Below are 26,936 nucleotides of genomic sequence, written 5' to 3'. Positions count from 1 at the left end.
TTTACTCCCATTTCATTCCATTTACTTCTATCCAAACACAACCAAAAAGTCATTTACTTCCATTTACCTTCATTTACTCCCAATCCCTCCCATTTACTCTCATCCAAATGACCCCTTAGCATTCGGGTAGGCAAGTACATTATCAGCCGAAGACCAGCATGACCACGCTCAGAGGTTGGCACGGAGCCACCTTAGACAACATAGTGGGAGAGACCAATTCTAGTGTCTCAGTCAGTGCGCGGAAGGCCACTATAGATAGTGAGCACAAGGCCACTACTAGGGCCTTAGACAGTTGGCTCGAGGCTACTGCCACCACCCGGGTTCCTAGGATTTACTGAGCAACATAGACATTTTATTTCAAACATCAAGAAGAGGTTTGTTTGTTTGTTTGTTATTTTTATTTTTATTTTATTTTTATATTATTATTTTCACCCATTTCAGAGAACACAATCTTCTAAAATTAGATGGTCTAATTTGAAATCTTAAATATTCAATCAAAACCTTGTAGAGAAAGCTACAATCTTTTCTAAAACCTCCTTGACATTCAATACCTTGGAGAACAAAAAATACATCCAATAACAAAATGATGATGGCTACCGCAGTCAAATATATGATGGCTCTGCTCCTTCCATAGCTCCCAAATTACTAAACCTGGCAACATTCCAAGAAGCCATGATAACATAGTTTTCCGAGCAGCTTCAAAAAAAAAAAAGAAGAAGAAGAAGAAGAAGAAAGAGGTAGTTTTCCAAGAAGCCTTTTCATTTAGCATATGATATGAGACAAAAGGAACATCCAAAACTACATTCACCAAACTGCCTATCCTAATTCCTAGGACATGATTAACATCGTCAGACATTGACCCCTCACAGCAAACACACATCGAAGTGAGCAATGTAACCAATTGCTGAATTGAGAAATCAACTGGGAGTCTCCCTTGCAGCTCTCCAGGAAAAAAAAAAAAAAAGGAAGAAGAAGAAGAAAATTTTCAAAGGAAAATCAGCATTCCACACCCACTAGAACTAAGGCCAGATTGGGCACCTAGCTCCCAGGAAAATCCATGCCAATTTATATGTAAATTTACCATTAGTGTTCAGCATCTGCGCTAAAGCATCTTTGCTGCCATGGACCTCAATTTCAGAGTTGTCAATTTCCTGCACTAGGGGTTTAGGGCATAATCTGATTTAACAAATCCACTTTCCAGGACCCAATACTCACAAACTAGCAACCCATCATGAACCGCTAAGGCAGGAGGAAAGGCCTAAGCCTTCAGCAGTTGATAATCCCACCAAACATCCTCAAAGAAATTGGCATTTCCACACCTCAGCAGCCATCTCGAGACGCATGTTCATCCTTCAACTCATAAATGTCCTCCAAATTCAAGAACAAGAACTAGAAATCAGGACCTCCGATAAATGAGATTTCCAGATGTACTTTGCCTTCATGTAATCAGACCATTCTGACTTCGTAAACATCATTCCCCACAGCCTTTTCATTCTGGAGGCCTTTTCAATATCCCCAATACTTTTAACACCCAAACTACCTTCCCAGACAGGTAAGCAATCTTATTCCACTCGACACGATGATTCTTGAGGTCAAATTTTCCCTCCCCATAAAACTCAGCAAATATCTTTGCAACCCGGATCAACACAAACTTTGGAGGAGATGACGCAGAGAGAAGATAAACACGATGTTGTCCAGTATGTGCTTAAGAAGAATAAGCTTACCTCCCACCAAAAGAAGCTTAGCTTTCCAACCAGAATCCCTTCTGATTTTGACCAACAGACAGTGAAAATAAGCAGTTTTAACCAACATAAAGTTGAGCCCGGATGTACGTAATCAGAAATATATTTTGTTTTGAAATCCTGAAAGAGTTGACATATTTCAAATTTGCATGCAGAAATTTTATCAGACACCATATAGTAACTTTATTCTTATTGATGAAATGACTGGAAAATCGTTCATAAGAAGTTAGGAATTACATAACCCCTCAATTGAGCATTTACAGCCATTCAGAAAGAGCGTTGTAGTTCCTCGCTGTGATGTGGCTTTTCAAAATTGTAGGTTTTTTGTTACCACCATAAATCATGGCAAATGTGAAAATTAATGTTTTTTTTTCTCTTCTAAGGTTTTGTTTTTGTTGTTGTTATTAGCTGTTATTGTTGTTGTTATAAATACACTGCATGGGAATGACCACTCCATTCCACATATAGCCTTGCTGATCATGGCAATTATCAACATCCACGTCCCTATTGATCATCAACTAATCAGTCTGCAATACATCAAATTCTGATGATCATGGAAGAGCTGCAGCAATTGATGATCAGCCATCTGATCTGTAGGACATCAGATTCAGATGATTATGCGAGCGCTGTCATCTCCCAGAGAAGTGGCCACCCCCTCAAATTATTTTCAGAAAGCTAGCTGCATCTTAATCACATTATTTTCTAACATGCAAAAAGAAGATGAGAAAAAAGACTGCATCCTCTTCCAAACTCGTAAAAAGAAAAATGGCCATGACTGAATGAGATATATGTGGACATGATCATATGCTTTCTCCAAAACATGTAAAAAGAAAATCCCAATCAACATGATCATATGCTTTCTTGAAAACATTTACATAGGAGAAAGCGGCTTGCCTTCTCTATGCCTTGAATCAAAACATTCATGTGCTATTAGTGCCCCACTAACAATCTGCCTTCCAAATAAGAAATCCACTTATGAGCTAGAGATTACTCTTCCTAGTACCTTCTTAATCCTACCAGCAGAATTTTGCCTAGCATGTTGCATGGGCTTCCAATTAAGGCTTGTTGGTCTAAAACATAGTTGTGCAAAGCCTAAAAAAATGTAGCAACAACAAATTCGGGTGCAGGAGCAGGGAAGGTTCTGTTTCAAGATGTTGGCAAGTCTAAACAGGAAGTGGCAGAGGGAGTGTATGAGTTTGAAGCATCATCAGAAGTGGGAGTGTTACCTGAAATTGTGCCACTAAGGTCTATAGTCCCTTACAGATTCTACTCCTTATTTGGGATCAGGAATTGCTCCCATCTGTTTACTAAACGTTGCTCCCTCTGTTTGGATATCTGGCCTCTAGCATGAAACTCTAATGAATTCCACAAAGTCACCTTTGATGGTCTCCCAAAACACTTGAAAGAATGAAATAGGGAAACCGTTTGGACCAGGTGCATTATCTCTTTCCGGATCATTGACCACTTCTTTGATCTCATCTTCTACAATTGTTCTTTCTAACCACAGAGAATCTTCCTCTTTGATGTGCTCGAAATCAGGATTGTCCAATCTAGGGCGGTTTTTTATTCTTCTTCCATTCACATCTATGCTTGAATTCTATTGTCTTCTATGGCCATTAGCAATTCAGTGGAAAATTTTCATTTTTTTATCACCTTCAGTAATGGTTGAATCTACTACTACCTCATCCATTGAGTATAACAAAGCAAATGATGGTGTAGAATGAACCTGGCAATGATACCAGAATGGTCCCAATAATCTCGATAGTATTTCCAAGAACAATCCTTTGCAGAAACAAAGCCATGCAGCACAGGACCTCTATCACCAAAAGATTTCATCCTTAATATTTTTCCTCCTGCAGACTGTTACAAGGGTCCCCCGTTTGTAGTTCTCTTTGATGGATAGCTTCGGATTCCTCCTTGTGATCTAGTTCTTGCATTTCCTACAGGATCGCAAATTTTACTTCCATGGAACAAAACTGTTCCTGTTTCTAAATCTTGATGATATCCTTCAATTTTTCATCTTCATCTTAAGCTTGAAACCATCCCCTCCACTATGGAATTCTAGCATTCAATGACATTTTTTTTGCAAATTCTTCCACTTCTAACCACATTAACAAAAGGGGATAGGACCCCAAGATGCTTCAATGGTGTCTTAAACAATGGGGTCAATGATCCAAAGTTGGCAAAGGAATTTCGTGCAAAAATACCCCAAGATAGTGTTCTTCCCAATTTCCAGAAATAATGAATCTCTCTAATATTAGCAAGAATGGATTATCCTGATTATTGGACTAGTATATCGATGTCATCTCATGGGGAGATCAATCAGTTCACGACATTCCACCCACTTCGAAAATGCCATCATATTTGGCGTGATCTGGTTCCCCTGGGTTCTTTTATTCAAGAATTAAATGGCATTGAAGTCTCTGCACACATACCATGGAAGGCTCCACCTTTGCATGGCACTGCTTAGTTCTTCCCATAATTCCGTTGTACTATTGTGGTCGCAAGCTAGTCAATGATGACCCTCCATAGATTCACCTATATGGGATACAAGCAATTTTCAGCATCTCGCAAGCCAGCCTATCCAACTTTTAGGCAGTAAGATACGTTTCAGGCGTAGATGATTTTCATAAGAAATTCCCATCATATCATAAGATTCCTGTTCTTGAAAATCAACACTTATTAGGCCTCTGAGACTAACTCCTAAAACAAGACTCACTCTTGCCGCCATCATCATCATCACTACTATCGATAGAGTCACCATCATCGCTATCATCACCATCACCGGACTCACCTCCCACATCACTTTTTGTCTCAATCTCGATGTTGGATAGTGTCACCCCGCCATGTGTCCCACGTAATAGTGATTGTTGCGAACTACCTTCCGAACTCCTCGTCAATGGGTTGAAAGCCACATCAGGAGATCATTGCCACTACACATGAGCGTCAACATCAATCCCTTGTTCATTTGCTTCTGCCGCCACACGCGGATCTGGTCTCCTATCCGAAGAATCCAAGTCATCTAACCTAACTCGCTGGTAAAGTGCATCCTCATCGTCCTCAACATATACATGTTGTCCGACCACCATTAGGTCTAGTGGGTCTTCCTGAGCTTTTCTTCTCTCTTCGGAGAGAAGTAACTTCTCTCGTAGCTTCATGTTGTAGTGGGAATACAATAACTTCTAAAGCCTCCCGTACCCCAATCTATTGCACTTATTATGTAGACGGGGGAGAATATACTCCAATTCCTTTCACAGGGTAAAGAGTACATCGTCTATGCAAGTACACAGACAACTAACCGCTATAAAACCTCGTTGTCACTCCCGTACATGGCCCACCATTCACTTGCGAATTATAAAATTTTTCATTATTTTCAAATTTGCAAAAATAATATGAAGCTAACTTGACCACAGCAACTCACATACCATCATGATGGTCCTTAACCCTCATCGTGGCCTGGCACCTGACATTACAACCGCATCACGAAATCTAATAATTTATTAATGGCATATAGCGTAAGTATGTGATGAGGACATCCTGTGCACTGCACGGTGTCCACACGTGCACGCACACCACCCCCCTTACGCTCGTAGGCCAGAAGGAAGGCCCCACCGTCGATCTAAATCGATGACGACGTCTAAGGAGGGCCTCTACCTAGAGGACAAAGTTTTGATTCAAAAGAGTGGGCCCGTTAGTCAAGAAAAGCCCATCATGGGATCTCGTGATCGTGGCCCACTAGTCGGATTGATTTCATATTTTAGGTTTTGCTTATTGTTATTATTTAAAATATCATGAACGCTTTTGATTTCTTTGTTTTGTTTTTATTTTAGTTTACTTCATCGCCAAGTAATAGGTTGCGCACATAGTGCGAGTTTAAGGGTATAGGATTTTCCCTATAAATAGGCACCCTTGTAATTGTTTTGATTGATTCAAGTTTAATAAAAATTCTTGCTTTATTTTTCTGCTCTCTTAGTGAGCTGTGGAAGAATTCAAAAGGATGCGAAGCCCTCTCTTTTCGAAGGGCTAACTACGTGGTGTGAAGCCACATTATCCCCATCCGTCCCTACCCTCTCTCATCCGTATATCTCATATTCTATTATCATTATTGCTTTCAATTTCCCAGCTTTTGCAACTATTCATTCCCATACAGCCAGTTTCCAGAATTTGGAACTGTAGGAGGGCTGAAACTTCGGCGGAGCACTACGCCTTGACCTTACGTCAGATCGTTGTCAAACTTGGAGGGATTGGAGGTCTCCCCTATCCGACCAAGGCCTAGGTGCCACTTTGGGGAGGCAGGCTTCCATCACACGTGCAGCCAGCCCACCGGCGCACGTGCATCAACCTCGGGTCACCATCTGCGCACAGGAGCTTTCTCCGGGTCAGTTTTTCCTCTGGTTTTTCTCTTTTCATTCCTATTTCCTAAACCCTAGCCTTAGTTTGCATTAGCCATAATTTATTTGCCCTTTTTTTTCACCCTAGGGTTCCTTGAATTGAGATTGAGTAATCCCTTATATTAGGGACAGTTTGTTATGCATGAGTGGTTGATTTCTATTTCCCTTTGAGATCGTTTGGCTTATAATTTTTATCGGTCCAATCCTAGCCTGTGTAGGCCTAGACCCGCATAGATTCCCCTTTAATTGAATGTTTGGATTTTCATGCGGGATGTGGAATTTGTGTAATTGTTTCTGAATTGGTATGATCTAAGCCTGAAATCTTGCATATCATATTTAAATTTCATGTCCTGCATCAGTATGGAATGGTTGAGATGAAGATATGGAGAATGTAAGTGTGAAACATATTTACCTCATTACTGAAGGTGCCTTTCCCCGAACAATGGAGGAATAAGTGATAGTACACCTCATGAACAATCCTCTTCAATGAATTATCTTGGTAAAGTCTCCAGCTATAGTGGTATGTGAGATTTAGGAAATAGGTTGAAACCCTTCATGATTCAAATATTTACATATCGGTACAAAATAAGAATATATGATATGAGAACTAGCAAAGTACTGAAGCATATAGACGAAAAACTAAATCAATAACAACTTAACAGCCTGATGAAGTGGGTGAAAAAGTATCATTTTCCAATGTTCGTCAATTATTGCATGCACCCACTTATATGCCTTGGGGGCTTCAAATCGAATAACTTTATTTAGCTGCGGACACATACAACAACCTTATCGACGGATCTATATTGTTGTCGACTACCTTCAACACAACATAAATGGCTCCAAAATAGGCACTACATTGCGTACGCGCTCCTAAAACGCTTTATTCAACACAAGCTCTTCGATTCTTCAGGCTACTCTCTTCCCACTCTTATTCCAATATGCACATTCTCGAAAGCTAAAAAGCTCTCGTAGTAGGGGTTCTCGTAACCTCTGCCTGTGTTGGAAGAAGCTATTCAAGGTGATATAATCTGTGGCGAACGGTGTCACCCCGGAGTACACTATATCACCACCACACCTCTTGTGTATTGCGGATTATAAGCATGTGTAATTGTATATGAAGGCTGTGATGAGTCGTGCGTCAGTTGCTTGTCCATTATATCATTCATTGCCTTGACAAATGCACTCCCATTGTCTGTACCAAACTGCACAATGGTCTTCCTCCCAGCATCTTCCATGACAATGTGCATTAGTTTGTGAATGTAGTCTGTGTTTTTAATTTTATTACTGACATTTACAGACTTTAAGAACACTGCCCATCCCCTACGGTAGACCATAAAATTTATTACCGACATGCTCGTCAATCCGGTCCAACCATCACACATAACGATGTAGTCGTACATCTCCCATGACTGCCTATGTGAATCCACATAAGTCTTCATCTCTGCATACTCATCATCAAAATACTTCTCCACGATCTCACGGGGCATGGGCGACTACACACCCTCACCCCCACACTGCACTTCACTTATCATGCCGCATTCACAGGATTTTGATCGTAACTAAAAAACTTAGCTATAAACTTCCACACCTTCCTCACATCCCCCTCAAAATTGCGTGTGTTGGGCCCACGGGCTACAAGTGTAGAAGCTTGGCAGAGTTAAGGGATGAATCGCCAAGTCCTAGAGAGGGAGTGATTAGGATCAAATAAAAATTATGCGAATTCAAAACACAATTGCCTACTCAAATTAAAGTAAGGCGATTAACCCCAAGACTTCCAAGCCAAAGTGGGTCCAATAACATAGACTACATTTGATATGCCAGTGAAGCAACTAGTCTATAATTGATAGTGAGCTTGTGTGTGCATTATAAGTGCCTAGCATACAATCCAATTCAAGCATTCAAATGATAAAACTTAATCAAACACATAAGCAAGAATAGAATGTACACAATTCACAATCGCAAACGCAAGCACGTATAGTGGTTCGGTTTCCCTACTCTACTCCCGGCGAACGCACTCTCCTCGAGGATACCGATATTCACAATTGGATGTTTTAAATCAGGTTCACCTCTAACATATACAAGTGTACACTCTCATCGAAGGCCTACACAAGGACTTACCCATGTACTAACCCGTGTCGGTGGCCTACACAAGGACTTACCATGTACACACCCATGTCGATGACCTATACAACAACTTAAACATGCACCCACCCATGTCGGTGGCGATATGGTCCTACACAAGAATGTACGCGAATTTGAGTTATAAACTCAACACTCAATCCTACATAGGCTTGTCAATGAGCCGAGTTGAGCCTAGGGTAGGTCTCGGCCAGGATTTTTAACTGTTTGGGTCGAGCCTATTTAAAATTCTGACTTTTCAAGCCCAAGCCTAGACACCCTTAATCCTACACAGGGAAGGAGTGTCAATGAACTCTTACAATTGACAACTTACTTGCCGGATTGAGCCTCTTTTGTAGCACCATACTTGAGCTACTTCTTCAAAGCTCTCTCGTGCTTGAATCCACTCCTCAATTACTTCCCCGATCGTTGATGCCAATGCTTCAGCTCCTACGGTCGTTTGCCTCTCATATGATGTGCCAATGAGGTAACCAAGGCAATGGAGGTTGGGTGAATCTCCTACAACTCTAGGAATGTTATAATCCTAGGGGATTCACCTAGAAGGGTCTTCTAAAGAGTTTAGACAAGGATTTGACTATATGCATAGTGTCTAATCTCTATAAATGTAAGAGTTCTTCCACATCATCGATTGGTATAAAATTCTTTAGATTGATGTATAGGATGTGGTATGGGTGGGCAAACACCTAGCATTTGTTTGCACTAAAAACCCCTCTGAAAGCCCAAATATCGAATGCCCTATATATAGGAATCAAGTTCCAACTGTAAATATATATATATATATATATATATATATATATAAGGTGGCAGAAATTGGCCGGTTCAATCAATCAAACTCTCCTTCGATTGCATCGCTCGATCACTATAAATCCAACATTTTTCCAAAAGCTTATTGGACAATTTGAGCCATGTTCAATCACTTGAGACTAATCGATTAATGGCACTTATGAGTCTACTGTTTTTGGGCAGTTTGATTTAACAACAGGTCGGGACATCTATAGTCTATCTAAGCATGTTCAAATGGAGTTTCTAAGGCTAATGAATGATCAAACAAGGTTCACCTATTAGGTCATGATCATCTAGAGGTTCAAGGGTTGTTTTGGTTCAAAGTTAGGGTCACCAAGACACCTCATTTACTTGTTCTTCGCTCCTTGATTTTCCATGTCCTCGTGTCTTCGGTCTTCAGCTTTCAAGGGCTCAACCGACTCCCTGACACACGAACCCATGTGATTGATAAATAAGGTGCACAAATAAGTGCACTAACAATCTCCCTCTTTTGTCAATTACATAGCAAAATCTTAAACTAGACCATGTCATAGTTCCATACCAATGACAAACCAAAGCGACAAAAATATTACAAGTCCAATTACAATGATTTACAACTCGATACAAACAAGACATGTAGACTAGCAATGCTCACCCTATCTTCATCAATTCCCTACATAGACCAAGCAAATCCTGCAAAATAGAATTTTAACTATTTTGGTGGGATTTAATATTTCTTCCCCTTTTTGTCAGTATTTGACAAAGAGTTAATTCAATAAATATAGCAATAAAAACATAAAATGGAAAGAAACTTTATAAGTCATACATATTACTATAAACACATACTAACAATGGATTAAATGGTGCATATCAACATTAAATACATGGAGTATGCTTATTATGGTCATTCAAGAAATATACCAATCAAAATATAAATGATCAATATGATAGTCTAACAATAAACATGTGATACTTAAAATTAAGTAACTTTAAAGCTATAACTATAAAACATAAATGAGGTTATAATTCTTGAATATACCGATTAAGCACGAAATGAGGCTTGAATCCTCAGATTTTCCTATATGCTCAAAATGCAGCTGAAATGCTCAAATTTAACTATAAGCTAACATATGAGGCTAAAATTCGCTAATTTTCCATTGATGCTCAACGATGAGGCTTGAATCCTCATATTTAACTATAGAGCACAAGATTGAGGTGGAAATCCTCATATTTAACAATTAGCCCTCATAGACCTTCTAAGGTCACCTATCTCTCTTTACAACCCACTTGGGTGTGAATTTCCTACGACCTGAACTATGTTCGAGAAGGGGAATGATTTTCATATATTCATCTTCCTTAGGTGAATTCCTAGTTGGAGATCTATATTCAGTAGGTGATTTAACTATGTGAGTCCTAACCTGATTAATATTGCCCTCGATTAGCATTTTCGTCTTTTCATTAAGCCGCCATTTAGTTGCAGCAATACCTTCATCCAGTCATTCTTTTTAGGAAGGGTTGGAAACTCTTTCTTCTTATTCGGAGATCCTTTAGGGATGCTTCTCCATTAGCGTGTCAATTTCTCAGTAATGAAATTTTTACCAATTTGGTTAGTGACCGAGGTGGATGAGGCCCTTTTTTATATTAAACATTCAAATCTAAAGTGCCTAATATCTCCACAAGCATGGCACAGAAGAGAGGCTCTCGAGCTACTTCCCGAAGTAGACGAGTCCCTTTGGATTACCGAAGGGGTAGAGGAAAAGATGTGACTATCGAGTTCAAATCCCCTATTATCCTTAAAAGGCTTACCCATACTAGATTTCCAAATCTGTTCAAGTTCTTGAGCAAGGTGTCCCGTATTGGTATCGGTTCGATACGGATACAGGGGTGTAACGGTGATACGGAGGCGTAATGGTGCAATTGTTTTTTTTTTTTTTTTGCCAAAAAAATATGGATTAAATCCGGAATATTCTAAGCATTCCAAATGTGCATTCATTTATAAATTGGAACATGTTTATGGTGGTGTAACGGTCCACTCTTTGGTGAGAAATTGTATCGAACTGTCTGATTAACTTTTAAACCAAGTAACCTGAATTTGACTACAAAATTCATATATTTAATTTTCTAAATATCTAATTTATATACTTAACAACTTGACATCATTTCTCCTAATAGTTCTTTAAAAAAAATTAAATTAAATTCAGATAGATGGCATTGCCAATTTGGGGCTGACTTGGAGGACCAATCTATGCTCCAAGTCAGCCTCAAATTCATGCAATTTATTGCCATTATCCCACTTATGAATTGGTGGACATTTATTGGATAATGAATCATGAAAAAAAAATAAAAATCAAAAGGCCTTATTTTAAAAAATAAAAGTCCACAAATTAACAATTAAAACTATTCAAACAATTTGATTCTGGCATTGTGAGTTAGCAATTGCAGTCCATAATTTAATTGGTAAATTTTAACTTAATATATGTCTAGTGTACAATTTAAGGGCCCGAATTAGGCGGGACTCAGATTGTGAAGTGTAGCACGTGTCAAAGTTTTTTGGGCCCACCCGTGATGAATGTCTTATATCCACACCGTCCATCCATTTTGCCAAATAATTTTAGGGCATGACCCCAAAAATGAGGCACATCCAAAGCTCAGGTGGACTGCACCATAAGAAACAACAATAATTAAACGTCCTCCATTAAAAATTTATTGGGGGCTACAAAAGTTTTAAATCAAGCTGACATGTGTGTTTTCCCTTCATCCACGTCAATGTGACCCAATTAATAGATTAGATGAAAAATAAACATTACAGTGGACCCAAAGAAATTTTTAATGGTGAGCATTCTATAACCACCGTTTCCTATATTGGTTTTTCTCCCAAATCCAAGCAAAGGATGGACCAAAATCCACCCACTAACAACTTAGAAGAGAAATCTGAAGAAAAATGGGGAACAAATTGGATTTTAAGGGTTTTTAGGAGGGTGGCATGTGTTTCCTGGAAAGCGTCAACTCATCAATACTTAGAAATATCCTTTAGAAAAAAGCAACGATATCTCACGATATCGCAAGATATCATTGATACTTTGTGATGCATAGCAATACAATGCGATCTTATCGCCGATACATAGGAATCGAGCATTTCTAGTGTTACTCCCTACGGATTTCGTATCCACTGACATGTGATATCAATAATATTGGCTGATATTATCGATACTGCAAACGCTGGCTTCAAACACTACAATGCTTTTGGGACCCAAGTTTACACTCTCCTTCAGTAGTCTCTAGATAGATCGCGCTACACCTATGTGCCACACACTAATAAAGCCTCTACTCACCATATGACAGTAGGCATTGATCAAACCTTCATATAAGTAACATCACACACTACCACAGCGTCAGGACATGGATTAGCCTTCTTCCTCATCATGGCACTACCACACCATGGTCTCTCTCATAGAGGTGTCACTATGACACAACAGCCTTCCGACATGGCTCTACATTCACACTTGACCAACATAGGAGCTCCTCTAGTCCTACTCAGTGTTTTAAATAGATACGCTACGTAGCTTAGCCTTAATGCCACGTAGCTCATGAAAATAGCTTAAGCTATATGTAGCCTATGCTACATGATAATTTGCATAAGCTACGTGCTACATAGACTACGTTACATGCTATATAGCTCACATTGCAAGTTATTTTTCATTACAACATTAAAATCAATGATTGTCTTCAATGATTTGTTGCATTTCCTATTTTTAATAAATATTAGATAATCTTTTTAATGATTTTAGTAAAATAATATGAGTAACAGTATTAAATTGGTTTCATGCTCTTTCTTTACCTTTATACTTAATCATTGCCCATTACTATTATTTTTTTTTGAAAGATATCATTGCCCTTTACTATTATTTTAGTTTGTGTTTGGTTGCACCAAATATCATGAAATGTTGTTAAATTTAATTATTTATCAGTCTAATTTGGTGCAGAATATCATGAAATTGGTGCAACCAAGCTCAACCTTGATTAAAAATCTCAAAGTAGCATGCAGCGTAAGCTACACGCTATGTAGCGTAAGCCTCATGCTTTAGAGGGGTTAACGCTATGCCACACGCTATTCTCTATTTAAAACATTGGTCCTACTGGATAGCACTTCAACAGGTTGTGTCATGCACTACCAGGGTTATGGTCCATACAATTGCCCACTTCAGGTGGTACCTTCTCACAGGGATGCACCAGAAGGACATGAATTCATATTCTCTCCAGCAAATGCTATACATTATCAAGAATCTTGATTCAGCTCCACCTGGTATATTCAATGCCATGTACTTCAGAGCAGTTAGCTCGCTCCAGATGGGGTAACCTTCTCACAAGGACACACCAAGGTCATTGTAACAACAACACGACACCATGTTTGTCTTCGAGGGATGCTTGAACCTTGTCACAAGGACCCACTGGCGTTAATACCATAGAACAATGTTGAACTATTATTACCATAAGTAGAAAGAACAGGTGCCAGTGCCACTATCAATTAGGGTGGTGAAGGTGGCAATTCCCTAGAAATAGTGGAAGATACTCTTTGTTATTGAGTATCATTTTGCCAACTTATCATCACCTTGTGATTTTTGAAAAATTACATGAGAAGACCTATAATTTGATTCTAAACACAAATTGTGGATGAAACAGTAGATCTATCAACAGATCTAGATGAGAAGATCCAGAATGTTATTTAAAGAATTAGAAGGTGAGGATTTAATGCCAGCTTATGGAATCAGAAATTATCAATAGAATTATATGAGAGATGCCACCTGCTTTCAAGTGATGAAAATTGATCATGCCAAACAACGAAAAAAATGTGGATTCAATAGTCACATAATTACAATAGAAAATACATACCGAGACCCAAGTAGAAAATTAGTGTGGCCTAAGTCACTCTCATCCATGTAACCATTTGGCCAGGAAGACAGGTAACCTGCTCTTGCTTGGGAGATTAGCTGAAATTCAACCGAGTTTTAACCCATAACTTTTGGACGCCACCCAGCAATGACATCTTCAGGCAGCGCTCTTGTTTTAATGAATGAATCCATCGAGAAAATTGTCTGGCAAATGTGGATATCGGCAGTCAGAAAACCATATGCTGAAAATAAATAAATAAATAATCCCTACATTAGTTATTCATGAATGAAGAACAATATGATCCTTTTTTATAAAAAAAAAAAAAAACACGCACACACACTCACGCCGTAGTGGGATTTCACCACCTATGGGTATTCGAACCCTTGACCAGGTATTGAAACTCCAAAGAACAATATGATCCTGATCCATAAAGATGTAATGATATCTTGATGCCGCCAGTCCATACATGCAGGGCCCATTGTTCAGTAGTCCAACTGCCAGTCCGATGGGCAGCAGATGGGGATGCCCCAAATTCTTCCAGATTGACAGATGCTACACATCTAATATCTGGCCTTCTACAGTATCCAGACTGTTGCAGTATTGATTTATATATATATATATATAGCTTACTTAAGCTGCTGATCAGAAAGTTTCAATCTTCTCATCTGGGAGATTTTGGGCATCCCACACAATGTTCGAAATATCGGTATTGTGTTACGTATCGCACCCTAGGGATACGGATACGTATTGGTTATCGCATGGGATATATCGGTTGTATCGCATAATGTATCACTATTGTTGGAAACATGGGGAAACATTGGGAAAATTCAATGAAACTTCAATGAGTGCTAAAAAAGAAATCAATACACACAAATCAAAACATTACAAAAAACAAGTGCACATAATAGGTTTTCTTTGTATGGGGTCCTAATCTCTGTGTTGTCTAATTGAATTGATACAAGTATATTCAAAGTCTATTCATATAATTTATAAATGTAAGAAGACGTGTGGAAACACAAAAAAGCAAAAGAAGAATCACTAGATCATGTTACATGCATGTTTGATTTTATGTTTGGATACAAAGATTGCAACCGATTTGCGAGAAATTGGAAATTTTTTATTTTTTTCACTTTTCGACAACTCAACGCATCTCCTCCAAATCTCAAAATCGAAGCTCTCAATCCATGATTCTTGCAAAACATGAAAAATCATGGATTTTTAATAATTTGACACTGATTTAACATGATTTATAGGTGGGAAAAAATGAAAAAAAAAAAAAATCGAAAATGCTTACTAGATCGAACATGCGGGATATATCCCACTACTTATGCGTTTCGTATCGCACAGGTGGGTACAAGATATATCGTGGGATATATCGGCCAATATCGTTGATACTTAAAACACTGATCCCACATAAATAATGGGGCCAATAAGGTCAATGATCAACATCACTGTACCAGGGACCCACTTATACAGACTGACATCAGAGGCTTTGCTAATTCTACATGTGTACAGCCCAAGCCACATCCATGTTGTAACAGATGCCCGCATGGCACGCATGCAAACCAAGCCATTCATTGGGCATGCCAGTCAATGCCATAGCATGGAAATCAGGCCTTGACTCTTCAAGACCCTATCTATTCACCAATGTTTTAAATAACCAATAGAGTGTAGCGTAGGGTTCACCCTTCTAAGGCGAGAGGCATAAGCTACATAGCGTGTAGCTTATGCTACACGCTACTTCTAGATTTTTAATCAAGGTTGCGCTTGATTGCACCAATTCATGATATTCTGCACCAAATTAGACTGATTAATAATGAAATTTAACAAAATTTCATGATATTGGTGCAACCTAATGTAATAGGAAAGGGCAGTGATTAAATATGAAAGTAAAGCAAGAGCAAAGAAATTGATTAATATTGTTACTTATATTATTTTACTAAAAGGATTGAAAAAATTAACTAATTTTTATTGAAAATAGAAAAATGTAACAAATCATTGAAAAAATTAATTTACTTTAGTGTTGCAGTGAAAAATAACTTGTAATGTGAGTTACATGGCATGTAGTGTAGTCTATGTAAAGCATATAACGTACACAAATTATCATGTAGAGTATGCTACACGCGACTTAAGCTATTTTCAAGAGTTACGTAGCGTTAAGGCTAAGCCACACGCTACATAGCGTAACTATTTAAAACATTGCTATTCACAAAGAAGGAACAATTAAATGTTGTATTAGTCAAGAACCAACACAATTTTTGCACTGTTTGCATAACTGTACGCCTCATTGGAATGGAGAGACAAACATCAATGCACTCGTTCTTTAGTTCTTAATAAAAGCCAGAGAGGGGGCCAAGCATTCTTGGTTCTGGATATTGGTATCGGTGGGGGCACATCGTACCGGCTAAAAAATAATACAATACAACATCATATATCAATATCAAGCCCATATCAGCCTATGTCCAGCATAATTTTTTTTTATATAGCCAAAAAAAAAAAAAAGGTATCCAAAAATTATTATTATTATTTTTTTCTAACCATGCATTCAATGGTTTATCGGACCATCATTTAATCTGAATGCTATATGTTAGGTTAACTTACCATAAGTTGTGATGCTAATTTTAATTTTAATTTTTTTGTTATATAGTGTTGATATATATCATAAATTGATATTATATATTGATAATACAATTATATATAAAAAATTGGATTATGAATGATTCAAATCATAAAAATAAAAATGTAAAACACATACAAGTATGGGTATGTCACCATTGTAAAAGGCATATATAAACATCTATTTTTATCCTTAAAAGTGTTGAAGAATAAATCCAAGTGTTTTACTTTTACCTTGTCAATACCAAAAGGATTGTTGACCCTGCTCAATTTTGCCCTCATTATCTGTGTTGTTGTATCATCCATATCTATACTGAACAATATTGCAGCTAGCCAAACATGCTGCCATTATGTCTCATGACCAATTGGGGAATGTGGTCGTGGTTACTGCAGATAAGTGTTTTAAATAGCTACGCTATGTAGAGTGTAGCTTACGCTACTTAGCATAGCTTAGCCTTGACGCTATGTAGCTCATGAAAATAGTTCAAGTTACTGGCATACGTTACATGCTACTACATACACTATGTTACACACTACGTAGCTCACATTACAAGTTAATTTTTCACTACAACATCAAAACCAAATAAGTTTTTCAATGATTTGTTACATTTTTCTATTTTTAATAAAAATTAGTTAATCTTTTCAATGCTTTTATTAAAATAATACAACAATATTAAATCAATTTTGTTGCTCTTTCTTTACCTTCATACTTAATCATTGCCTTTCCCTATTACTTTTTTGTTGCACCAAATATCATGAAAGTTTGTTAAATTTCATTATTAATCACTCTAATTTGGAGCAGAATGTCATGAAATTGGTGCAACCAAGCACCGTTAAACAACCACTTTCTCTAAAAGCTTGAGCTGTAGGATGGCCTATCAATGTATATCAAGGGACCTTAACACTCTAACACTCCCCCACACATGCGGGGTGGAACTCCGCATGAGAACATACTGACAATGATGAAGGGACACTCACACCATAAATAGGTCGGGCTTGATTTCCAGGTCCCTGGGCCAGACCTGATTTTCTTTGCTCCCCATGGGAGAATAATATATTACCGAGGCATATTTGTTGCGACCTTCCACTTTGATACCAAGTAGTTTTTTCAGAAGTTGTAGCGAGAGAGAGATGAAAGACGAGGAAAAGTTGAAAGATAGCTCAAAACATGAGCCACCACTTTTTCTTTTTCTGTTTATATATAGGGTTTCCCCTATTTACAAATTACATAACCCTAATAAATATAAAATTACACATAAGACTCTACTTTGCATATTTACAACTAAACCCCTACATAACAAATAAATTGTTTCAACAAGCACAACCTTGATTAAAAATCTAAAAGTAATGTATAGCTTATGCTACACATTATGTAGCTTACGCTCACGCTTCGGAGGGGTGAACACTATTCTACACACTATTCACTATTTAAAACACTACTACAAATAATCCTTGTATCAACCATATTAGTATAGCATCACCAAGTTTGGCCATGGAGACTATGGAATTTGATAAGTATGCATGCATGTCAAGGTGCACCAAATCGGTTACGTATCAGCCGTAACGGCCAATATGTAATGGTAACGGCCGATATGTTACGCGATACAGGGGTCGAAACGGTAACCCCCCAATTTTTTACTCGGATCGACAATTACGAGGACCGTAACGGCCGTTACGCCCCATAATGGTCATTAGTACCCCATGACGGTTAGCGCATAACGGTCATAAACAGCTAGTTTTTTTTATCTTTTTAAGTTAGGATTTCTCTCCTTTTTTCTTCTTCTTCTTCTTCTTCTTATTTATTTATTTATTTATTTATTTACTTTTTTAGCATTTTTCTCTTCCGAATTCTTTCCTAAACTATTCTACAACAAATTTCGACCACTCTTAGATTGAATTTGAGGATCAAAACAAGTTATTTTAAGGATTTTGTTGAATTAAAGATCGGTGGACCATTTTTTGAAAAATCTTCAAAAATAAGTATTTATATCTTCTTCTTTTTTTTAATATATATGTTGTTATGGTTAAATATGATGCATTATTCAAATTAGAACATATGAATGTACATTTTACAGATTATGCAACTGATTTTCTTTCTTCTTTTTTTTTTTTGTATTTTTTTTCGAACTACTTTTAGTCAATTTAAAAAAAATTAGTAAACACCTACACATGTGAGACATTTTGATATTAAATTCATTCTAATATATCTACCATTAGTATTAGATAGTTAAAAAATTAAATTTATGAGTTTTGCAGTCAATTCTAAGGAATCCTTTTTTTTTTTTTAGATGAGAATTTATTAAAGAGGAAAAAGGCAACAAAGAAGAGAGGAAACTCCCACAAAAACTAAAAGCTAAAAACAGAAAAGAGAGAGAAAAGGAAAAAAGAGAAAAAGGGGGGACACAAAATAATTAGAGATGAAGTTCTAGAGACTTCTTTGTAGAATAATCTAGAGAAGATCCGTGCCTACAAAGAAAATAGAGCCATTCATACATATGATGTTATGATGAATGATACACTAGAATTTGATTTATTGAAAGTTTTTGTTAGCATCTAGTAAGGATGTGATGCAGGACATGAAATTAAATGTGACATGCAAGATTTCAAGCTTTAGATCATACCATTTTTAAACAATCACAAAATTCCACGTCCCACATACGATCAAACATTCAATAAGGGGAATCTACGGGGGTCCAAGCCTACACAAGTTTAAGGCTGGATCAAATAAAATTATAAACCAAACAATGCCCAAAAGAGTACAAGATTCATCCAATCTTGCAAAGGATTGTTCTCCAATTCAAGAGATTCACCATGTTTCAATTCAGGGAAAAATCTAGGGTTTGCAAAAGTTGGAAATACTTGGAATTTGAGATTATCTAGGGTTAGGGTTGGGGTTTGAAGGCGAGAGAGGAGAGAAATAAAAGAAATCCAGAACCTGAGACGATTCACACGTGTGGACAGCTACCTAGCCCAAGTGCACGTGCGTGGATCCCTGTCCGCATGTGTGTGGGGCCCACGGAACTGGAAAGCGCCACCTAGGGTGTGGTCGGCCAGGGGAGGCCCACTCTCACACCAAATTTCGTGTCAATCCGCCGCCCGGTATGTGCGTGGTGCTCCTCCGAAGTTTCAGCCAATCTGGTGGGCCAGAATCTGAAAATCTTTTGTGGATGAGAACTTGGGCACAAAAACAGGTGAATCTAAAGCTGGGAGGGCTGTGGAAGATGATAGAAATGGGGAGTAGGAGGTGGGACGATTTGTGATGGTTGTGGCTTCGCGCCACGGTAGTTAGCCCTTCGAGGAATAGAGGGTTTCGTACCCAATTAGCTTCTTCAACTCAGAGGGATAGAGAAGAAGAAAAACACAGAATTTTATTTATAAACTTCATTGAAAAAATACCTACATGGGTCTGCTTATTTAAAAGAAAACCCTAAACCCCAAAAGTCGTGCCATGTACGCACACTAATACTTAGAGATGAAGTAACAAAAATAACAATTAATCTACGCAATCAAAACCGTTCATGATGTTTTTAATAATGATAATAACCAAAACTCAAAATCTTAGATCATCCAAGGTAGTGGGCCACGATCATGAGATCCAATGATGGAATCCACATGATGATCGGATCCACTTCAATGCTTCATAGCACAACCCCCTAACTAAGAGGTCCTCCATAGATGTCATCATCGATCCAGATCGATAGTGGGGCCTTCCTCCTCCTTGAATACGTGCATAGGGTGGGGGGCGTGCGTGTGCGCATGATGTCCCCATCAACTCTCCCCGGCTGCAACAATTTCGCCACTGGAAAAACAAAACTCCTGAACCGCTTCAAGATGTTAGGATCAAGTCTCTGAAGCTCCTCCTCAGTGAGTCACGCACTGTCTAAAGTTGAGCGTGACTTCCACTTGACCAGGAACTTTTGAAATCCGCTGTCCGACGTTGATACTATCTGATGGTCCAAAATATCCTCCATCTCCTCTCTGAGCGTGCATGGGAGGTAGAGGCTGTGAAGATGGGTCGGGAAGAGGCCATGAATCAATGGAAAGGTCTGGGGAATCAAAATGGTTTGGTGCAAGGCTGGACAATGTATCAGTGGTCCCCTGAAATGCAACTAGATCCTCAACATTGAATGTGGAACTAATTCCCATGAAAGGTGGAAGAACTACCACATACGCATTGAGACCGTTTCGTTTTATAATTTTGAATGGTTCAGCGCTACGCGCATGTAATTTATGAACGGTTCCTTGAGGGTACCGCTCTGGCCTGATGCGGACCATCACAGAGTCCCCTACATAGAATTCCTTGAATCGTTTATGTTAGGTTGCAGAAATTTTGTAATGTTCATTACTAGTATTGATCTTTCACCTGATTTTTTGATGCAATGAATGAATGTGATATGCAAAGGACTCTGCAGACTCTGATGACCTATGGGACAGGGACAAGGACATAGGGACAAGATCAATAGGCTTCCTAGGAACAACATCACACCAAAGTGTGGCTTTATATGATCCAAACTGAATAAGAACAAGACAACGGTGTGAGATTGGACTGAAAGTTTCATCAACCCAAGACACTTTATAGGGTTGAGGATAGGCTTCAAGGTTCAAGCCCAAACGGTTCACATTGCTAGTTGATGCCACGTTGGTACAACTACCACTATCCACAATCATCTTGCAGCTCTCATCACCACATTTTGCATGAGTATAGAGGGTCATGTTGTGGCGTCAATCGTCGGTATTCTTTGCTTGTGCAAAGGCACGACGCACAACTACAAGGGTTGCAGACTCTTGTGCTCCCTCTTCCTCATCACTAGGGGTTTCTGCTGGCTCATATTCTTCCTTCTCACCGTCACTTTCTGGATGCACTACTTCTACTTGCCCATCAATAAGAAACACCTTGGTGCCCTCTCTCATGCCACACTGGTGGGCAAAGTGACCAAACCCCTGACATCTAAAACACCTAGTCGCATCACTTTTACGCGAGCTAGACCTGACAACTCCTTTTACCCTTATTATCATTGGGCCTAGATTGAACACTACTGGAAGGCTTGTATTGACATCCAGTGGTAGGCTTAGCCCCGAAAGGGTTGGCCTTAGCGCCAAAATCGCGAGGCTCAAACCGCCTTTCCATAGGTGTTTTAAGGTATTGCTCGACCTCCAACACTACTTGATACATCTGTTCAAAAGTGTCTGTCCTTGGCGAGCAACTCTTCTAATGTCAGAACGGAGGCCCGTCTTAAATCGAGCAAGAGCGAGTACGGGATCCTCATCAACTTCACACCGAATCAAGTACTCTTCGAACTTCTCAATGTATTCAGCCACACTCATGGAACCTTGTTAAAGAGACTGCCATTCTCCAACCAACCTCAAGTGATAGGAGAAAGGGAGGTACTTTTCCTTAAGAGTTTCTTTCATTTCTCCCCAATGGACTATTAGGGGCTCCCTCGACCTTTCTTTCTTTCGCTCCACAATAGCCCAAAACTGCTTTGTTTAGCCCACAAGCTTCATCTTAACAAATCGGACTCGACGAGCATCCGACATGTTGTACCACTCAAAATAGTAGTCCATATCCGAAAACCAATCTAGAAAAGATTTAGGATCCAAGTGGCCATCAAACATAAGGGCATCTACTCTAACTCCTTGGAGGAGTCTCACTTCTGGATCATAGTGATCATGATGCCCGTCATGGGGTGGGTGCACGGGTGCGCACCCATGACTAATTCATTGGCAACCTCCATTCCTTTGTCTATCCTCCTGACCACCTGCTTGAGATTGAGCATCTTCCCCAATGGTGGGGTTTGCCCGGACGAAGGTCTCTAGTTGGGTAATGCACACATTAAGTTGTTCAAAGCGTTGGTTAATACGTTGTCCCAAGCGCCTACCCAAAGACTTAAACTGTCGAGTTATATTGTTCATTGACTCTTGCAATTGCTCCATGTTTAGTATAGGGTGCAAGCCAAAACCACGACCAGTACTAATGCAGGACAAGAAATTTTAAACATAATATGCGAGATTCCAGGCTTTAGATCATACTAGTTCAAAACAATCACACAAAATTCCACATCCCACATAAAGTCAAGCACTCAATCAAGGGGAATCTATGCGGGTCCAGGCCTACACATGCTAGGGTTGGATCAATTAAAGTTATAGACCAAACAATGCTCAAAGGAGAGTAAATTCATCCACACATGCACAAAAATATTTCCCAAACCCAAGGGATTCACAGGTTTCAATTCATGGAACCCTAAGGTCGAAGAAAAAGGCATAAAAATTGAGATTTAAGACAATCTAGGGTTAGGGTTAGGGAAATCAAGTAAGAGAGGAGTGAAAGAGAGGAGAGAATGAACCTGAAACCAACCCGCACGTGTGGACAGCAGGCCAGGCCTGACACACATGCGCTGAGGGCTATCCACACGTGTGTGGGGCCCACAAACTCAAAAAAACCCCAACTTGGGTATAGTCGGCTAGGGCTGGGCCACACAACCACCAAGTTTCAGCTCGATCCGAGTTTCGGTCCACGCGTGGTGCTCCGCCGAAGTTCAGCCCTCTTGCGGGGTCAGATTCTGAAAATCTGCTGTAGAGAAGGATTGGCTGCAAAATACCAATGGATTTAAAGGTTGGATGGCGGTAGGAAAAGGTGAATATGGATGGTAGGAGATGGCGGCGAATCGGGATGGGTGTGGCTTCGTACCACGGTAGTAGCCCTTCGAAGAAGGGTGGGCTTCGCACCCAATTAGGTTTTCATAACTTAGAAAGGAGTAGAAAAACGCAGAAATTTTATTCCAATCATCAATAAGAAAAAAAAAGACCACAATGGGTGCCTATTTATAATAAAATCATATACCTCAAAACTAGCGACATGTGCGCACCCTATTACTTGGAGACGAAGTAATAAAAAATAACTAATCAAAGCAATCTAAACGTCCATAATCTTCCTAATAACAATAATAAGCAAAACCCAAAGTACTAGATTATTTAGAATAGTGGGCCACGATCATGAGAACTCATGGTGGGATTCACATGATAATCGGGTCCACTCCAATGAACTAAAACACAGTCCTCTAGCTAGGGGTCCCCCTTGGACGTCGTCATCGATCCAGATGGATGGTGGGGCCCTCCTTGCGTACGTGCGTGAAGGGGGGGAGCGTCCGTGTGCGCGTGATGTCCCCATCAAGTACGTGTGGGCATACAACTACTGACTCAACTCAAAGACCCTCTAATACACTATATGCATCTAAATGAGACTAAATGATCCTATAGGACTCTATATGAGGGAAACTACACAACGCTATTAAAATTCCAGCAACATATCTGCCCAAATAGTTTGTTAACAAAAAATTTAGCAGTCCATGTTGTGAATGATGGGTCCTAAACAGCCCTATATGATGAGACTTGGATGTAAAATAGACGTGAATAGACTAAACCTTAAACATGCAATGCATTCCCCCATGAAAACCCTAAGCTCTAATACCAAATTTGATGTAGGACATGAACTTAAATATGACATGCATTCAAGCTTTAGATCATACCAATTTTAAATAATCACAAAATTCCGCGTCTCACATACGATCAAACATTCAACAAGGGGAATCTACGGGGGTCCAAGCCTACATAAGTTTAGGGCTGGATCAAATAAAATTATAAACCAAACAATGCCCAAAAGAGTGTAAGATTCATCCAATCTTGCAAAGGATTGTTCCCCAATTCACAATTCAAGATATTCACCATGTTTCAATTCGGAGGAAAATCTAGGGTTTGCAAAAGTTGGAAATACTTGGAATTTGGAATTATCTAGGGTTAGGGTTGGGGTTTGAAGGCGGGAGAGGAGAGAAATAGAAGAAATCCAGAACCTGAGACAATCCACGCGTGTGGACAGCTACCTGGCCCAGGCACACGTGTGTGGATCCTTGTCCGCACATGTGTGGGTCCCATGGAACTGGAAAGCGCCACCTAGGGTGTGGTCGGCTAGGGGAGGCCCACTCTCACACCAAATTTCGTGTCGATCTGCCGCCCGGTATGTGCGGCGTGCTCCGCCGAAGTTTCAGCCCCTCTGGTGGGCCAGAATCTGAAAATCAGCTATGGAGGAGAACTTGGGCACAAAAAAAGGTGAATCTGAAGCTGGGAGGGCTGTGGAAGATGATGGAAGTAGGGAGTAGGAGGTGGGGCGATTTGGGATGGTTGTAGCTTCGTGCCACGGTAGTTACCCTTCGAGGAATTGAGGGTTTTTCACCGAATTAGCTTCTTCAACTCAGAGGGATAGAGAAGAAGAAAAACGCAGAATTTTATTCATAAACTTCATTGAAAAAATACCTACATGGGGTTGCCTATTTATAAGAAAACCTTAAACCCCAAAAGCAGCGCCATGTGCGCACACTAATACTTAGAGATGAAGTAACAAAAATAACAACTAATCTACGCAATCAAAACCGTTCATGATGTTTCTAATAATGATAATAACCAAAACTCAAAATCCTACATCATCCAGGGTAGTGGGCCACGATCATGAGATCCAATGGTGGAATCCACATGATGATCGGGTCCACTCCAATGCTCCATAGCACAACCCCCTAAATAAGAGGTCCTCCATAGATGTCGTCGTCGATCCAGATCGATAGTGGGGCCTTCCTCCTTGAGTACGTGTGTAGGATGGGGGCGTGCGCGTGCGCGTGCGCATGATGTCCCCATCAGGATGCCAGCCTATGAAAGCGATTCTTTTAGAATCACTTGTGTGATGCCTCTAGATCCCTAACTCCATTGGGTTTCCTTTGTGGCGTAATTCCACATTTTTGTTCTCCCTTCCCTTCTATTTTGTTTCATCTCTGCTGCAAGTGACAAAGTTTGTGGCATAATATTGGAGCATTAAATCATCAAATTGGTATGTATATTCTCCAAGTTCAATTCCAATTAACCTACATCAGCCTCTCCTATTGTTTTTAAAAGGGGATGAGATTGTCCATAAGCCTCTCATTGGGAAGAGAACCAAGATGGTGGAAATGATCAGTTTCGTAACATACCACCACCAAGAGGAGCAATGATATCAACATGGAAAAAACAAGAAGAATTGCATCTTGACAATTGTGAAAGGAGATGGAGATGATGCTGATGTTAGAGGCCTAGGAAGCTGGAGGACAACCATGTAGGACCTTTTGCTGATCTTGATATAGTGGAATGGCAGAAAGCACCAGTTGCAGAACCAACATAATGATGCAAAGAGTTCCCACATAAATTTTATGATTGTGTTGCTTATCAATAAATACAACAGCTATGTAACACTTTTCGGACTTTCTAACAAGTGGTAATATTATGGACCACAATGCCATTTTGGTAATCTGATAGCTCTCCATATATTATTACTGTTCATATTACGTTGTACTTGTATATTTTTTACTAGTGTTTGTTAGTTGAATCGTGGTGTGAACTCTGATTCTTGTAAACAACAATCTTTGTGAATCTTGATTGATTAGCATGGTACGAGTGTCTTACAGTTTTATCCTTATGGCATTAATCACATATCCTATGCAACTATTTTCATGCTAAAGATGACCAAGATTTTCTATGGAACTGGTTGTTTGAATCTGGAGGCATTAAACATTCAGTAATTGTCTTCCACTAGGTTGGAGTAGCTTTTTCTTTACTGTTTATTTTTTATGTAGTTTACTAAAACAATTTAATGGCAGAAGATCAATTTTATTTTATTTTTAAATTTTAAAAAGAAGCATTGGATAGAATATGATCAAGTTCAAATCAGAACCTGTTACTGCCTGCGTCTAATTCCATATTTTTAAACCAAAAACACTAACAGGAATAAATAAATGCTTGTCAAAAGTAAATAAAAAAAATAAAAAATAAAAAAAATAAAAAACTAAAGTGATCTTCTTTTGTATGAGAATTTGGTGATCGGTAACTCATAACCCACGAGAGTAGCATGAAATGAGAGGTAATCCTCAAACTACTCAAACTACCACAAGAAGTTCAAAATATGCATAAACACAGTGAAATTTTACAACACACCTTACCTTCATATAAGACCTCACATATGGCAATGATTCTGGAATTGACCATTTCTTGTAGTGACCCAAAGCAATCTCTAAGTGGTAAAGCTTAGGTCCAAGAGATAAGTCTACAGCACAAATATCTTTACCATTAATAAATGGGCCCTGAATCAAGCAACAAAATTAAAGAAATGTGAAAAATACCGTACACCTTGTCTTTGTAGAATAGAATTTTGAGCATATAGTCTATGCTTCCAAAAAGATGGCTTGAAGAGGTATATAGAAGAAAATTTAGTGCAAAAACATTGCAGGAAGACCCAACATCTGTTAAGCAACAATGATCTTTCAAAGATGCTATGTTTTCCTCCTGCAGCTACCAAAACTCCGGTTATTGCAGAGATTTAATG

At 39.1% G+C, this 26,936-nt stretch overlaps 1 protein-coding gene across 11 annotated transcripts in view; it reads right to left on the bottom strand.

Annotated features, from left to right (window-relative positions):
- Positions 1-452: 452 nt before the first annotated feature.
- LOC131251438 (glutathione S-transferase DHAR3, chloroplastic-like) overlaps positions 453-26,936 on the bottom strand; it is a 67,727-nt gene continuing 41,243 nt past the window's right edge. For 2 of the 11 annotated variants that reach the window (XM_058252127.1, XM_058252124.1), the window contains 2 exons: positions 26,549-26,694; positions 13,774-14,127 (listed from right to left, as the gene is read on the bottom strand). In XM_058252127.1, the coding sequence (XP_058108110.1) occupies positions 14,019-14,127; positions 26,549-26,694 (255 nt within the window). In that variant the 3' untranslated portion in view covers positions 13,774-14,018. Of the gene's footprint in view, positions 652-965; positions 1,766-6,545; positions 6,685-9,499; positions 9,728-13,773; positions 14,128-26,548; positions 26,695-26,936 lie in introns of those variants that run through there. The other 9 variants (XR_009173867.1, XR_009173868.1, XR_009173866.1 and 6 more) reach the window with 9 other exon arrangements.

This window comes from Magnolia sinica, chromosome 7 (assembly GCF_029962835.1).
Source record: "Magnolia sinica isolate HGM2019 chromosome 7, MsV1, whole genome shotgun sequence".
Lineage (NCBI taxonomy): Eukaryota > Viridiplantae > Streptophyta > Magnoliopsida > Magnoliales > Magnoliaceae > Magnolia > Magnolia sinica.
This window is presented reverse-complemented; position numbering and strand designations above follow the sequence as displayed.